At 35.0% G+C, this 17,208-nt stretch overlaps 1 protein-coding gene and 1 long non-coding RNA gene across 5 annotated transcripts; one reads left to right on the top strand and one right to left on the bottom strand.

Annotated features, from left to right (window-relative positions):
* Positions 1–10,204: 10,204 nt before the first annotated feature.
* Positions 10,205–10,845, bottom strand: LOC131001480 (uncharacterized). Its single transcript, XR_009093953.1, has 2 exons — positions 10,709–10,845; positions 10,205–10,432 (listed from the first exon to the last, which is right to left on the bottom strand). It is a non-coding gene; the product is annotated as an uncharacterized LOC131001480 (long non-coding RNA).
* LOC131001479 (uncharacterized) lies at positions 10,303–12,800 on the top strand. 4 transcript variants are annotated; one of them, XR_009093951.1, is made up of 2 exons: positions 10,303–10,853; positions 12,382–12,800. XR_009093951.1 is itself a non-coding variant. In XM_057927868.1 (2 exons), exons 1-2 carry the CDS (start codon positions 10,727–10,729, stop codon positions 11,997–11,999), a joined length of 741 nt encoding a protein of 246 aa, XP_057783851.1. In that variant the 3' UTR covers positions 12,000–12,332. The 4 variants fall into 4 exon arrangements, 1 of the variants encoding a protein (XP_057783851.1); XR_009093950.1 differs by having other exon boundaries at positions 10,365–10,853; positions 12,388–12,800; XR_009093952.1 differs by having other exon boundaries at positions 10,717–10,853; positions 12,341–12,800.
* The last annotated feature ends 4,408 nt before the right edge of the window (positions 12,801–17,208 follow it).

The following is a 17,208-nucleotide window of genomic DNA, read 5'->3' as shown; positions in this document are numbered from 1 at the left end:
GGTTCAGCCTTGAGAAACTGTTCTGTCTGGGCAGACGGACAATTTTCGATTCTGACAGTTTCCACTGCTTTCTCGCCTTAGCCTCTTTTCTCAACCTGGACTTTTTTTTTAAAAAAAAATCCTACTTATAAACAATAGAAAATAAAATTTAAAAAATCAATAGGAAAAAGAAATTAATTAACACTGTTCCCCAGCAACGGCGCCAATTTGGTGGACGTTGTATACCACTAAATAATTCTTGAAGCTTCACCAAGAATTAGAATAGTATAATGACAAGCATGGTCAAACCACAGAGAACGAGTAACAATTTTCAAATTCCTAAAGACCTAAAATTGGTGTAGCCACCATGCCTTAAAATTGAGAGGAATAATAATTACTATGAAAATAATTAAATCAACAAAAATAACTCTAGAAAATAATCAGTAAAAGGTAACTCAATCCACACTAATTTAATTCTCTGATCATCTTCATAATTCCATGATTACTTCATCAAATCTACGCCTTTCTCGATCTCTCGGCGTCCACCAGCTTCTATTCACCATCCATGCAATTCCTGCGCAAAATACCAACGAACTTGGCCAATATCAAATAAAATACACGATAATAAACACGAATTTAGACAACTAAATCGCACACATCACTTATTCAACACTATATACTGCCTTATTCATTGTATTCATGATCTCACGAAAAATAGCAATCTCACTCATCCCTATATATAATTATAATTATTCTCGTGCATCGCACGGGGTGGCAGTACTAGTTGAGCTTATAAGCTAGAAAGAGAATTTTTAGTTAGAGAGAGAAAAATTTTGTTAGAAAGAGAAATATGAAAAGAGATGAAATTACAATGATATATAATGAAAATAAAAAATCATAGTTGAATTATTTTTATAAAATGAGTGTTGCTTATAAGCAAAATGAGACAATAAGTTGGGGTAGAGGAACTTATTTTTTGGAGAGCTTATAAGCTCTTAAACAATTTATAAGCTATTTTAAAGAGCTTATATGCTCAACCAAACACCCTCTTAGTACGCTCATCCGTGCGATATACGGTGAACATCAAAATTAAATGATATGTTTAAATAAATGAGTACAAATATTAAATAAAATCAAAATAAAAATAAATGTAACATATGTTTTAAAAATTAAATAAAATAATCCACATCAATTACTTAATAAAAAACGTAAATTTTCAACTATGTACAAAGTCATCGAAATCGATTTGAAAAAGCCGGTGATTTGATGAAGTATTGGAGGGCAAAGGTCTCGTCGGTATCGGGATCCGATTTGGGGTGCGCCCGTCATGATCTGGAAACCCTTTGCGCTGTCAAATTGTGTGCAGCCGACGATGGCAACGTCGTCGTTTTCCATTACCCTGATCTGGTATGGGACGTCAATTTCAATGAGAACGAAGAATTAGCCGGCAATTAGGGCGAGGCTAGTGTTGGCTGACGCCATTGACGAAATGGTTGAACTAGCCGGTGAGAATTTGAGCGGCAGTGATCGGAGCATCGATGTTGTGATTTTGCCGGTGAAAGTGGCGCGAGGCAGCGCTAGACGACGGCGAAGGGCGGTGCAGCGAGGCTGTGCTAAAAGGCACTACTCACGAGCAGATCTATCAATAAGAGAAAATTGAGCAGATCTACGAAGGCGGCACGCCAGAGAAGAAAATGGTGGAGAGAGAGCAAAGTGGAGGAGGAAGGAGGTCATGTTGTGAGAGAGAGATGAGAGTGCCATTTTTTGATTTTTTTTTTTCATATTAAAAGGGTAAATTTGTATTTTTGCCCAAAAACTGGCCAAATTTTAAATTTTTTATGTGGGTGGATAATTTTTATTTTTACTATAGTAAAATGGTCATTTTTATATATTAACTCATAGTATTTTATACATAATAAACATTTCTCCTAAATAATCCTGTCGAAAAAATTTAGGTAAGTGAGATGAGAAGGAAAGAAATATAATTTAATTCTAACAATATTAAATCTTATAAAGATCAATAATTTAGATTAACTAATCATTGATGTATATAGAGTAACAGAACCGATCAAGAATAGTATTATATTTCACATTTAATACATCATGGTTGTATTATATTTGTTCCAAAACAATAGGAAGTTGAGGTACCTAAAGATTTTCTTTTCTGTGAGGTCGTTTTGTGTTCAATTTCACATATGTGTGGTGTAATTTTTCCATTTTTGTGCGGATAGTGATCCCGTTTTATGCGGTTATTTTTCTACTTTTGTATAGTGTAGAGGTCTCGCATACGTACAGATGACTTATTTGATTATATAATAAATATCTTTTGTAATTTTGAAAAAACACTGTAATTGCTTCTCGAGTTGATGCCAACGAAAATTAGGTATATTGAATAAAAGGCCTTCTTTTAGGGGATTTTTTTTTCCTTCAAACCGCAACATATAATATTTTAGTAGTTCAAATTACTAATTTTTCATAATAAATAAGAAAATTTGCAAGACAGTAAGGTGCGAAGTTTGTTTTGCTTCAAACCACATGGCTCTCAGCATATTGAATTGCTTCATAAATATAGCTGCACAGAGAATCAATCCCTTCTGTAAATCATGCAATAGCCAATAGATCATATGAATTTTTAATACGGGACTTTACCTTAGAGACTTTAATAAGAGTTGGTCTGCTGTGATACTGATACATCTTCACCTAGGTAGAAAGAATCTGAAACTAGCTCCGGTCACTAAGATGCTGAGCAGATAAATGGTACACAAGATATGACAACTTCTCAAATCAAAAGGTGGCTCAAGAAGAACCCAACCAAGAGAAAGGAGCTCGCGGCGCTTGAGATTGGCAAAGTTTTGAGCGAATTTGGATGAATTCATGGTCCCGAGTTCGAATCTCATAGGTAGCAAAAAATTTATTTTTTGAAATTTATACATTTACCCAACGAATTTATACGTGTACTACACAGAATTCATACATTTTAAGTTATTCGTATTTTATATGTTAAGAAGTGTTTATACTGTAGCTCTCCCCTATATGCATATATATACACGTTGGGTAATTGAATTTAGATCCGAGTCGAGTCTAAGCAGGTTAGGGCACGAGTGGATCTGTCTCGACCATGAGACTAAAGTGTACATGAGTTTTGCCCTTTAATAAAGTCTATCTCCTTAAATTTTTATTTGTGATTAATAGGATTCGCGCTTATTCTTTTTTGCTGGACTTCTTGTTTACATTTACTTAAAAACTTCAATAAATCTAATACTCCAAGTAAAATTGAAAGAATAACAAGGATTAGATTAAACGAAGAGAGAAATTAAGGTAGTAAGTATTAGATGAAGTCTCCTTGAAAAAAAAAAAAACATTTGGTGGGTGGGGGGGGGGGGGGTGAGGAAGCAGATTGTGACAAGACAAAGAAAGGCAAACCTGAAACGGACTTTATTTTCCAGGAAGGAGATGATCAGCATTGGCCCGCCATCAACGAACAAATCCAACCCCTCAATCAAATTACCCCATTATTTATTTGTTTAAATGTGTTTTGTCTCCTATATATATATATTCTCTGTCTCTCTATCCTTTATTTCATTCCAGCAAAGCTTTGAAATGACATCAATTTTAATAAATTATGTTGATCGAGACAGTTTAATTGATGTGAATTAAGATTAAATTTGGGTAGCTTTTGTCTTACTGACGCTGGTTCTACTCATTTAACGTGTGAGGGCATGCTATATAACATACTGGTACGTGTTATACGATATCTTTTAAAAAATACTCCCTCCGTCCCTGAAATAAGTTTCTCCTTTTCCTTTTTCGGACGTCCCAAATAAGTTCCTCTTTCTTTCTTTCCATTTTTGGACAACTACCCCACCACTAATAATACTTTATTTATTCTTACTTTTCACTTTTTAACTACTCCCAATACTAATTATAATACTTTTTCATCTTTTCACCACTCTCAATACTAGTAACATATTTTTATCCACTTTCAATACACTTTACCACTTTTCCTTAAAACTCGTGCCGTCCCCAAAGAGGAACTTATTTTGGGGACGGAGGGAGTATTGAAATTTGTGAATTGACAGAAGAGTATATAATATACTAGTAGTATGTGTTATACGATATCTTTTAAAAGATATTGAAATTTGTGAATTGGCAGAAGACTATACACCGGAATTACCATTTTGGCAAATATGTAGTCAGAATTAGGGTTGGATTAATTAGAGTTTAAAGAATTGGCAAAAATACATCTATATAGTACTCTCACCGTCTGATTTATAATAGCACACTTATCTTTTTTTATTTGTCTCATTTATAATTATACTTTCTAAAAATAATATGTAATAATACTTAATGGAATAAAGTTAAAAGAAATAATGAACTTAAGAGCATCCGCATTGAGGTTACATGATAGCTTACATGATAGCCTACTTTATGAGGGGGGACCACATGGTGTAAAGATGCTGCATTGAGGTTACATGATAGCATTAGTTTTGATTTTTCCATTTTTCATTTAAGTTTAATTTCATAAATTTAAATTACACAATTTACTTCAAATTTAAATTGCATTAATTTTGAAATCATAAAAATTACATAAAATTTAATAAAATAAAAACAAATCCTAAAAATTACACAAAATTCGATTTTTTTTTATAGACGCGCCTCATCAATTCAACCGTTGTGAGGGCTACACGATAGAACGTGTAGCCCTCGTGTAAATGTTTGTTGCATCGCTTACACGATAGCAAGCTTACACGAGTAAACTGCTATCGTGTAAGCGTTGCAGATGCTCTAACAGGTGGTCTTGGGTACACCCGGGTTGATCCGTACCCAAATCCTAACCTGCATCCTGATCCAAACCCGCATTCTGACTCAAATCGTATAAATGACACTTTTCAATTATACAAATGACACTGCCTGTAATTGACATTATTCTGTTATACACATGACACTGCGTAATGACACTATAACATTATAAATGACACTGTGTATAATTGACACTATTCTTTATATATTTAATTCTTTTTTGAATATCGTCAAATTTGATTTATGATTTTTTTTAATATGCATCTTAAATTCGTGATAAGATCTTTAATATGGTATAAAAATAATCAAAAATAAATTTAAAAAGAATAAGTTAAGAAAAATTTAAAATATTTTTTTTTCTCCCTCTTCGTTAAAGTTTTACAACTTTTTATTTATGTTTGTGTCTGAAAATATTTATTTATTTATTATGACGTGTAATACTCTATAATATTAATTATGTGTAAGGTTAATTTTAATTATCAAATAATTTAAAAATGTTTAATAGCTAAAATTATTAAATTAGAATTTTACTATTGAAAAAAAAAGAGGAAAACATCTAATACTCTTGGTAGCACAGAAACGCAAGCAAAGCGCTGAGTCTCATCAAAATTTCTACAGGGAAAATCCAATGGAAATAACTCCGATAGAGGAAAAAAAGTACTCGTCTATTACAAGTTGAATGAAACGCCAAAACAGGAATACGAGAATAGACAATCTCCCTTATCATTACATTTTATATGGTGTTGAAAATTTACGTTTTTAAATTCAAAATTTTATTAAATAAAAGATTATTTTATTTTTTTAAAACATATTTTATATTACTTGTATTTTAATTTTATTTAATATTTATACTCCATCCGTCCTAGTAATAAAGACACAATGTTTTTGGGCACGAGAATCAAGGAGAGATAGATTAGAGAGTTTAATGTAGATTTTAAATATGTTTAAGTCCTACTGTTGACTAGGGTATTACGCAACTTCTCTCTCTCGGCTTCTCTCTCAATGCCTTCCTCTCATTTTCTTCCCTCTAATTCGCCGTCACCTCCCTTCCTCGGCGGAATCGCCGCCGGCCACTGATTTATGCTTAATTGTTCTAATTTTTGGGGTTTGCATATGCATATTTTAAGTTAAATCTTCAGGAAATTTGTGCGTTTTATAGTTTATTTTATGCTTTGCAGGAGATTTAGGTTTTATAGATGGAAGAGTGCAATTTTGGAGATTTTGGGTTAAGAATGGCGTTTTTAGAATAGCTCTGTCGCCAGAGCTGAGCTGCGAGGAAACAGAGCTGCGAGGATAGCTCTGTCGCCAGAGCTGAGCTGACTTGCAGAGTCAGAGCCGAAATTTCCAGAGTTGAACTTCCCTATGCATAGCTAAAATCTTCAGAGCAGAGCTGAATTCTCCATAGCTGACTTCCAGCTCTGCCATGACCGCCAGAGCTGACTTCCAGCTCTGCCATGATCGCCAAAGTAAATTTGACAGAGCAGAGCTAAGGATCGACAAAGTCAACTTATGCAGAGGTGACTTTTCACCTCTGCACTTTTTCAGACCTCGCTAATACAGAGCTGACTTTCAGCTCTGCACTTCCCTCTCCAGAGCCGAGTTTTCAGAGTTCGCGTATGCTGCCAGAGCTGCGATTTTCGCCAGAGTTGAGGTGTTTTGCTGAGTGCGATGCCAGCTAGAGTTACCTTTGCCTACACGATTCTATTGCCTTTAGAGTTCAACTTTACATGACAACTTTGGTGGTGATCAAGAGTGATTTGTAGTCTATAAATAAGGCTTAGTTATTCACTGTTAAGGCATCATTTGCCCTAATCTTCGTTCTACCTTGGAGAGTCATTGTTCCAGCGCTGCAACCAAGACTAGGCTTTTATTGCTTTCATTGTTTTTAGAGTTTTCAAGTTCTTTGTTTTATTTCGATTTCAAGTTTTACTTTAGCTTTGTTTCCTTCGATTTTGTAATCGAGTGACAGCGATTGCACCTTCAAAACATTTACGGTATTTCGTATTTTAATTCAATTTATTTTGTTTAATCATGTTTATGCTTTTCTTTTCAATTATGCTATTTAAATTATGCACTTTAGTTTCACACCTAGATTAGAAGATTTTTAAATTACAAGTCTTTAATTCTTAAGTTAGATTTATTTTAAGTTGTTTAAATCTTGCCTATATAAATTTACAAGTTTTAGTTTATTTTCCACATTGATTTTAATTTACAAAGTTTAAGTTTTTAAATCAAAACCTTTGCTGCTTTTTCGCGATACAATTAGAAGCCCTGTAAGATCTTCCTTGAGAGATGACACTGGGTCAACTTACAATCACTAGGATGTCCTTGTTCTATTGCAAGTCAAACTAGAGGTGTTCTAAGTTGAGTCAGCCACCACCTCCAACGTCCTTCTATCCCTCTCATGAGGACTGTCCCTCAGCGTCTTCGTCTCTTTCTCTCTCCCTTCTCGATTTTCTGCCATAGACGGCCGATGAGGACCGAGGAAGTAAGTGAGGTGGTGGTGGTTGTAACAGCGGCGACGCCAGTTGCGGAGGAGGAAGGTAAAACTGACAGCGGAAGACACGTAATTTTGGTGAGCGGATTATGAAAAAAATACCCAAATTGAAAATGGAAGAATCTTGAAGGGAAACTTGAGGATCTAGGTTTTCAGGAGAAGGAAAAATGATTGGGGTCTGAGTGGTGGCGGAGGTCCGGTTGATGTTCGCCGGAGTTCTGTGAAGGAAATGAGAGAAGAGGTTTGAGGGAGAGGCGATGACGGCAACTTCCTCGCTGCAATCGCCGGAGAATCGGAGAGAAAGAGGTAGGGGCTAAGGCTAAGCCCTCTACCCTCGTCAGTGGGTGGGGGAGTGTTCTTGTTGTGAGGGAGTGGACGGAGGGGTGAGGGGTGTTTGGCAGTGGCCATGGCTCGCCGACGATGTCTTTGCCGAGAAAAGAGAGGAGATGGGCGGCGGGTTTGGGAGTGTTCCCGAAATGGTATCGAGATGGGTGGCGGGTTTAGGTAGGTTAGAATAGTTTAGGGTTTCGCCTTTCATAGTGTAATTAGGCTAGAATTAATTAAATTTAATGATATCCTAATTTTAACTAAAAGTAGAAATGTGTCTATATTATTGGGACAACCCAATAAGGAAAGTGTGCCTTCAATAATGGGACGAAGGGAGTATTTATTTATTTAAATATGTTATTAAATTTTGATATTTGTCATGCATAGTATAGATGGGTGTACTAGTAATATACAAAATGGAGTAGTAGTAATTCCTTTTTATGAAAAAAAAAAAAAAAAGTAGTAATTCCTTTTTCCTATTCTACAGCTAGGAGTATCATTGAATTTGGATCCGCTCCTAATAGTTAAAATTGGTGATACACTTAAACACGTCAAACACAGGGTACCAAATGTACAATAGCGCCGCGACTTAACTTGAGTCCCAATTTACTTTTAACACCAAAAAATCAAAACTTACAATTCCTAGCTATTAGTGTTGTCCATGTTGAACTGGCCCGGCCGGGCTACGGTCACGATTTAGAAATTGTTGATCACGGTTTCGAGCCAAACTAGAATTGGAATCGGTGGGCAGATTCAAGTTTACATAATTGTCAGTCATGCAGAAAATTATCGATTTCTACTCAAAATCGGCGGTTTCAACAATTTTTTTTATTTTTCTTAAATTCAAATCCAAATTTTAATTTCAGATTTTCTTCCATTTTATCTATAAATACTCCATCATTTTCGCTTAATTAGTTTATTTTATAAAAAACTATGTAACTTTTATTCTTTAGAATTTCAACTCTAATTTGTAAGTAGTAGTAAACTTGTAGAATCAATGTAGAGAAACATTGTACTTTTTGTTTACTTATTAAATTTTAATTTATAAATATTTATTTATAATTTAATATAAATAAGAAATTTTGTTTACACTTAAATGGTTGACTGATTTTATAGTATTTATACTATAATATTTGACACTTAAATTAAATGTAATGGAAAGTGTTGCAAACCACATACAATTTTTATTTAAAAAAATATTAGTTTTTTTTCAAATAATTTGTCGGTTCGATCTTGAAACCCATGGTTCGAACCTAAACATAAATTGCCAATTTCGGGCCCAACCCAAGATCTTTTATCCTTATTGAAGGGTTGGTTCATGCTCACCTCCAAGGTTAATCGTGAACCAACGGTTCAGGCCCGGACTAGCGAACCACGACTCGTGGGCAACATTACGAGGTATACGAGTTAGAGGGTTTTTTAAGACAATAACTTAGGTTGATTTGGAGATTAGAATAATAACTTTCGGACTTGTAAAATAAGACACTAATTAATAAGCTTTATACCCGTAGGACATTTCTCGGCCAATTATCAAATTTTCGGACTTTCCTGCCGGACTAAGCGCATGACATCCTATCTGGAGCCATAAAAATGACATGCTTGCCACATAATCAACCCCTCCGGAAAGTCTAAAAATTCGATAATTGGCCAAGAAATGTTCTGCGGGTACAACGCTTATTAATTAATGTTCTATTTTTACATGTCCGAAAATTATTATCCTAATTTCCAAATCAAGCTAAGTTACTGTCCTAAAAAACCCTTTAACTCCGAGGTATACATTACTAATAAAATCTATGTGCGAGAACAAACATATAATATTGTTGGAAGTTTTGTTATTAGTAGCACTAAAACAATAATTACATATTGTAATCCTATTGAAATTAAATTGTAGATATGGAATCTATGTGTTTCGCGAATACATTAATTTATTGCATTAATTAGTTCGTTTTTAAGTTTCGATGAATGAGTTATTAATGAGCAAATATTGCTATTTGAAATATGAAAAGTGTTGTTATTCCACATTAGATATTCAATTAAGTTCCAAGCTATTTATAAAGGGATTCCCATTAAAAGGGAAGAATCAAGTGCGCACAACTATGGTCCATCCTAATGGACCTTTTTAGTTAGTTATTTTTATAATTCGGATGGTGCTTTGAGCACGTGCACGTCGTAAAAAGCGCTTTGAAGAGCCCTTTAGTTTTGGCAATGTGACTTGTAGAGGCGGCTCGGTGGTTCGGATGGCTTAAGCATGGATTGCGAGGTTTGTGACTCAACATGGTTCACACGTCAACGCATTGGTGGCAGTTGGCATGTGTTGGATCCGTTTCGCACCAAACCGATGCAACGGTCCGAGTCGAGGATCAGGACGCTAAGCATTACACCGATTTGGGTCGGATAAACCCACTTGTTGAGATGGTGGATAAGATTCACACCCAGTCACAAGCAACCACCTACGGACTATAAATGACCCCCTTAATTTGGACGAAAATAATTCGTTCAACACTTGGTTCGGTCGAAGTCAAGTCATATAATCTAATACATACAGAGTTTGAGTCCTATGATATATACTCCCTCCTATTCATTATATATGTCGTCCTCACCTTTTGCACATAAATTAATAATATAATTTTTTTACCAAAATTAACCTTAATTAATGCTAATTACAAATCATTAATAAGAGGAATCACAATCTCATTTACAATTCTGCCAGCATACGTCTTTTTTGTTTTTTCTTTTTTAGGAGTCCACTATACCTCTTTTTATTCTCAACCATAGGAAAATGTCTTCATCTTCTCTACGTCTTCTCTGTAGGAGTACTCAATCGATCATCTGCAAATTTGATTAAGGGGGGAATTTTACAAGATTTTGACAGACAATTTTAAAGAAATTTGAATTTTTTGTGTGTGGAAAAATTTGAGATCTCCATGGATTCAAATTTCACAATTAATTTAAACCAACCTCCTACTGTCGCCGACCATGAATTACATAGGGAAAATCCTGAAATCCCAATTTATACGACGTATTCTTCATCTAAAAATTTCATAATCGAACTAAACGAAGAAAGCCATCAGATTGGGTACCCTTTCAGTTTAGAACTCGACTTACAAGAATTTGGTGAAGACAATGATGGGGGCAGGGTCTTCAGATTCATCAGAGGAGGAGATAGCTGTCCGACAAACCGAAGATAACGATGCGACGAGGATCGTGAATGAACAAACAAGGATATCTTTAGATGAACCAAATTTACAAGGTATGAATTTCAACACATTAAGCTTTACTCACTTCTTAGCATCATTCATTATGGAATGTGTTTCCACTATTGAAGAAGGATGGAGCATGATTGTTGTAGTCAGAAAATCATAGCAATGTATTCATCAACATGATGTTTTATAATAGAGCTAGTGTTTAAGATTTCTGCATATATAGTCTTGATTAGCTAGAAATATTAGTAGGTGAAAGTCTTCTTTTACTTTTAAATTGGTGAATGTTTCTCATTTCATAATTCCTAAGGTCTAGACAAATTGGGACGTATATATATGGATCTCGTAATCTCAATTTTATTACTTAGAATATGGGTGCAAGGATATAGAGTGTTCATTAGGTGAATTTTTACTTAATGTCACATGGAGTGGACGATTAAATGAGATTGGAATAATATTTTTGTTGGTAAATTTGTTTAACAAATCTTCTTTTATACAAGTAATATGCAAATTGTTGATTGGTTTTAATTCGTGAATATTATAATTTGATGGGTTATTTTATAATGTGATTGTTGTTAATAGCCAACGTTCAAGTAAGGAAAAGAAGGGTCCTAACCAACAATGAACGAAGAGCAGTTTACTGTGCTTTATTGGAAAAGAGTGTTAATGGTAAATTGAAAAAGAACACAACAAAAGAGGTTCAAGATATGTTCAATATCAATCCGCGGACAATGCAAAGAATATGGAAGATTCATAAGAAAACTCCACCTGGCATAGATGTGGATGTTTTATCAAGGAAGGCACGGAATTGTGGTCGTAAACGAATTGAGGTTGATTTAAGTCCGGTTCAACAAATAGATTTACATCAACGAACAACGCTAACGTCTCTATCAGAAGCTTTAAGAGTTAGCTACTTGAAGTTATATCGTCTTTTTAAGCAAGGTGTTCTGCGTCGTCACTCAAGTGCCATTAAACCATATTTGAAAGAGGAAAATAAAACAATCCGATTGGAGTTTTGCTTGTCGATGCTTGACGAAAGCACAATATTTAATGATCCTAAGTTCAAGGGGATGTATAACTATGTGCATAGTGATGATAAATGGTTTTATTTGATGAAAAAAGATCAAACTTATTACTTGCTCGATAATGAAGGGGATCCTGACCGCTCATGTCGAAGTAAAATAAGAAAACATTAATTAACTTCATCATTTACTTGATCTCAAAATATTTTGATAGCAAAATCTTAAACATGCTTGCTCCACGCACATCTTGTTCCTTCTCCACGGACTTTTCTTTAATGTTAGTTGCATCATCTTCCACGAACTTCTCTTTAATGTTAGTTGCATCATCTTGTTTCTTCACCACGGGCTTCTTTTTAATGTTAATTGCACCGCTGATAACACTTATGTTCCCATGATTTTTAATATTTATATGATGTCATTTTTTTAGGAAATTGAGTATTGGATAGTTGTTTTGTGCTTAAATTGTTTTATCTTGTAAAATATGATACTTGCTCGTACTTTGGTGATTTTTACAGAAATATTGAGTCTGAATTTGGATGAATGGTTTTAATGAAAGTTGTAGATTATCGCGATACGAGTTCGTAGGCGCAAACGGATCACAAATCGGAGTTCGGACGAGAAAGATATGACCGAAATAATGAAGTCGCATGCAACAGTGAATAGTATCCGACGAAAATTTCTGAATTTTCGGGAATTTTCGGAATTTTCGAATTTTTTCAGTATTTTTTAGTTCTGTACTGTATTTATCCCATGTGTCTATATATAAGTCATTTTCTGACCTATTAGATATATCTATTTACCTCTCTTAACCTCTTTTCACCTCTTTTTCATCTCTTTCATATTTTTCAGTTTTAGACTTAGGATTTTAATGCTTTCATAGATTAATTTTCTTTTCCTGCAAGATTGAAGACTTCAACATTCAAGCTGTTATTCAGATTTTTTTTTTCTAGGTTTTATCAATTTTAATTGTTTTTATTGATTTCTTCTTTATTATGTATTTACTTTATTTTATGATGTTTAGCTAGTTCTTTATCTGATTATAGGGTTGGTAAATAGTTAATTGAATTCATGTGATTAATTTGTTAATACATTTTTTGCCTTCCAGTTTATGATTCATAATTCCTGGTGCTTGATTTCTTGTGGATTATCTGGTCAATAGTTTGCATGTGTAGCTATTCAGTTTGAGACCTGACGGAGATAAGTGTTTAGCGGATTCAGGAATATAGGATATGATTTTAACCTTGAGACATGACGGAGATAGGTGGATCATAGGGAGCTATTCTTAGGAGCTATTGAGAGTTAGTAGATTGTTTTGAGACCTGACGGAGACAGATAATTTACTAATCTACTATCATTGCTGCTATGACGAGAGTAATTGATTAAATGTGTGATCTTTCATCATAACTGGATTAAACTGGTAAATAGGATTAATAGATTGATTGTGTGAATTTAGTTAATGAATTTACTTCCCTAGGATTAGTCGTTTTATCATTTGATTTTTTACTTGAATTTTATTCGCTTTGTTTTAAGATTAGTTGTTTATTAAACTTGTCATTTATATGCTTTCCCTGAATATTGGTAGAGTTTTCTTTAGGATTATTTAGAGTAATTCGTTATTTCAGTCCCTGTGGATACAATACTCTGCTTACTGTTTTCGTGCTACAATTATACTGTTTAGTTGCAGTTTTTGTCGCTAATAAAATAGTGATCAACCGCGATGAATAGAAAGTGTCGGAGATTGTTGAATGTCGTCTTCAATATCCGAATGGGATCGCAGACGAGAAGAAAGGGTCATGAACTAAGCTGTAAAGTAAATGACCACAAATGATAAATGGGATCCTAAAAATTTGTCAAAGTTAATAAATATACTTAATTTAGGGTTAATAGCCGGAAAATACACCAACTATTTTCAGATTTGCATATTGCACATGACCTTCAAAAATAGCCACAGAATACATCACCTTTTAATTTAGTTGCAATTTGCACATACGTTGACCATCCCTTAAATTCTAGATGACGTGTCTCCCGGAATTTGCAGACGTAGACGCACCGACGATCAAGTAAAACGACGTCGTTTTTATCAAGCTTTTTTAAATAAAAAAATAAAAAAAAAAACAAAAAAAACATGAAATCTGCAAACGACGTCGTTGACTTCTCTTTCTCTCTCTGGCCCATCCTTCTCCCCCTGACTCCTCTTTCTCTTTCTCGACCAGACTCGCCGAAGGCTCCCGCCGCGCCCTCTCCCTCCTCTGCTCCGGCGAGCAGCCAGCCGGCCTCACCTCCCCCGACTTCCCTCTCTCTCGTCTCTCACACACACAATGCACCACCTCAGGCCACCGCCTCCCTCTGAAATCCGGCGACGACACAGCCACCGGCCATGTCTTCGCCCCTAGATCCCCAATCCAGACGCCACCCCTTCGATTCCGGCGATCGCGATCTGTAGATTCACGCCACCACTATCGTGCCCTAGCTCCTACCTCCCTCTTCCCTTTGCCACCGGCCATGTCTCTGCCCCTAGATCCCCAATCCAGACGCTATCACCGGAAAAAAGGAGGAGGCGCAGCGTCGATATCCAGATCTGAGACGGAGGCGGTGGCCTGAGGTGGTTAGTTCCCTTTTTTCCCCAAAACTCTAGATCCGATCCCCAAATTTGGTGGAGGGCGACAGATCGTGGGGGAAGAGGAAGTCGCGGTGGCGGGGCGTCAGAGCGGGGCTGCTTCGGTGGCCTCAGATGCTCGGTGGTCGGGAGAGGAAGTCGCAGCGGCGGGGCTGCTTTGATGGCCTCGGATGCTTGGTGGTCGGGAGAGGAAGTCACAGCGGCGGGGCTGCTTCGGGCAGGAGATTGAAGAAGAAGACATTTTTCTTTATTTTTTTATTTTTTCTCCCTATCAAAACGATGTCGTTTTGAACGCGTGGCTTGCCACTGTGTAATAAATGCCACGAGTAATGCCATGTAGTTTAAAATAATGTCCACGTCATCGCCGGTCAAACATGAGAGTGGTCGGAACTTTCGCCTGGGTGCAAATTGCAACTAAATCAAAAGGTCATGTATTATGGAGCTATTTTTGAAGGTAATGTGCAATGTGCAAATTTGAAAATAGTTGGTGTATTTTCCGGCTATTAACCCCTTAATTTAATAAGGTTATCTTTGGAATAGAAATCTAAAACGTCATATAATTTACAAAGAAATGAATTGTGTAAAACGACATAAATAATGAATAGGAGGGAGTACTCAGTCTCGATTATCTAGTAATTCGCACGAGCAGCTCCTCGAGTTTACTCCTTAGTCGTTGTATCTTAATGACAATTTACAAAAATACATGTGCACAATATAATCTAACAGTATTATCCTGCGAAGATAGCTCTGGCCTTGATTATTTCGTTTCCTTCTCCATATTCTATATTTTTCATTTTCAACTCATTTTATTTTACAAGTATTAATCAATCCATATTTGATGGATAAAAATCTAAAAAATAGTTTTGATTAGAAATGGACGTAGATGAAGCAAGCATGTGATTGTTGCAGAGAAACAGCTTCCAGAGCAGTTGATTAGATTAATGATTTCATGGTGCAGAAGCAGAAGCAGAAGCAGAAGCAAAGATCATCAGGGCCCCATATGTGATAATTAATTGCACAACCCATAGCTTTCAGTTACTACTGCCATGTTTTGGGAACAGCCTATAAAATCTTTTTTTATCCAAATATGACACATAAATGGAAGGCTATTTCACCCACAAAAATGGCTAATGGGCCAAAATCATGTACAACTTATTAAATTAATACTGCACCTATTTTCAAAGGAAAATATTTGTGTTGATTTCGTTATTCTTTTTTAAAATCGAAGAGAAAGTTGTAACTACTGAAACACACCAAGGATTTCACGTGATAGCCAAAATCAAATTATTTATTTAAAATTAGTTAAATTTTTAATTATTATGAAATTATTCTATGTCAAAATTACGAATTTTCTAATCGCGGCCCTAGTTAGTAGGTGTATGCATTTGAATAAGAAATTATGCCTTTAGAAATATAATACTATTTCATTTTTAAAATTTTTAATACAAGTTTGAGCCTTAAAAACAATATTTCCATAAGCTGTTTTGTGTTCTATAATCTTTTTTGTGTTGGGCCTTATTTCTGTTAATGGGCTGAAATTTTGCATTACTATAGAAGCTCATATAATATATGATATAGTACAAATAATTATTAACTGACGTTCCAATTTAGATAAATATGGGTGTGAGCTTTATATGTTTCTCAGCCACATTTCTGGCCTGCTATTTCAAATTCTCCTTGTAATTCATTCTAATATGTTTATATGTTTATTTCATTTTTCTTCAGTGAGTTTTTGAGAATTTGTGAACACCCATATTTACTCAGTGAATCCAGCTTTCGCTCTGTTCCTTTCAACACATAACTCATTCTACGGAATTTCAAACCGCTAACTTTGATTGTCTCTCCAAGGTGCGTTGCTTTTTTATCCTTTTAAATGAAGGGATAATATAATGATGTATAAATTTATCATTTAGGGCACGTTTGATAGTATGTCACATTATCTTTATATTAATTATATAGGGACAATTAATCCATCATTGGTGTGATTAATTATTTTAGTCTTTTATTTGATAGAAAGTAATTAATACATGTATAACTTGTTTTCCGTGTTTGATGCATTCAGCTATAATTCTTATAATCTGTACAAATGTAAGGCTTATCCCATGAAATTACCATATTACCCTTCACTATTTACAATATTGACCGAGCAGTCCCTTACATAATTGGGGGAAAATGAAGCCCCAAAATGGCGCCATTTTTTTTTTAGAAATTAGGGCGCCAAACTATCAAAGGAATTAGCCCTCCAAAATTATTAATGCTGGTGTTTCTTCTACCTCGGTTTATTTTCGTTCATCAACTCTCTGAAATTGAGAGGAGGCGACGAACTTGCGATATCGAACCCTTCGTCTCAGCAGAACTTGAAACATCATGAGCAACAACCACCAAGGTGAATATCTTCTTCTTTTTTTTAATTGATTTTCATTTGCCATGTATGTTTTCTTTGTGCGTACATTGATTCGGAATTTAACGAACTTATTACTGCAATTTAAGCGTATTGACTCCAATTTCATGCCCTTTGTTTTTATGTTTCTTTTATTTTAATATTTTTTTATTCAAGAATCATTTGTGGCCGTAATATGCTGTGGATATTATGAATCAAATGTTCATAACAAGTGTGGGCTATTGAATTAAAATCTCATTCTGTCTATCGAGCTATGAAATTTATATAAAGGTAGCAGGTGTTTGATGTGAAGTCATGAACTCTGTTTATTTTATAGCTATGTTGGTCTTTTATTTGTTTTATGATTGATTTCAAATCCATAGTTA

The sequence above is a fragment of the Salvia miltiorrhiza genome, chromosome 8 (genome assembly GCF_028751815.1).
Source record: "Salvia miltiorrhiza cultivar Shanhuang (shh) chromosome 8, IMPLAD_Smil_shh, whole genome shotgun sequence".
NCBI classification, from domain to species: domain Eukaryota; kingdom Viridiplantae; phylum Streptophyta; class Magnoliopsida; order Lamiales; family Lamiaceae; genus Salvia; species Salvia miltiorrhiza.
Note: the sequence above shows the minus strand (reverse complement) of the source record. Positions and strands in the feature narration are given on the sequence as shown.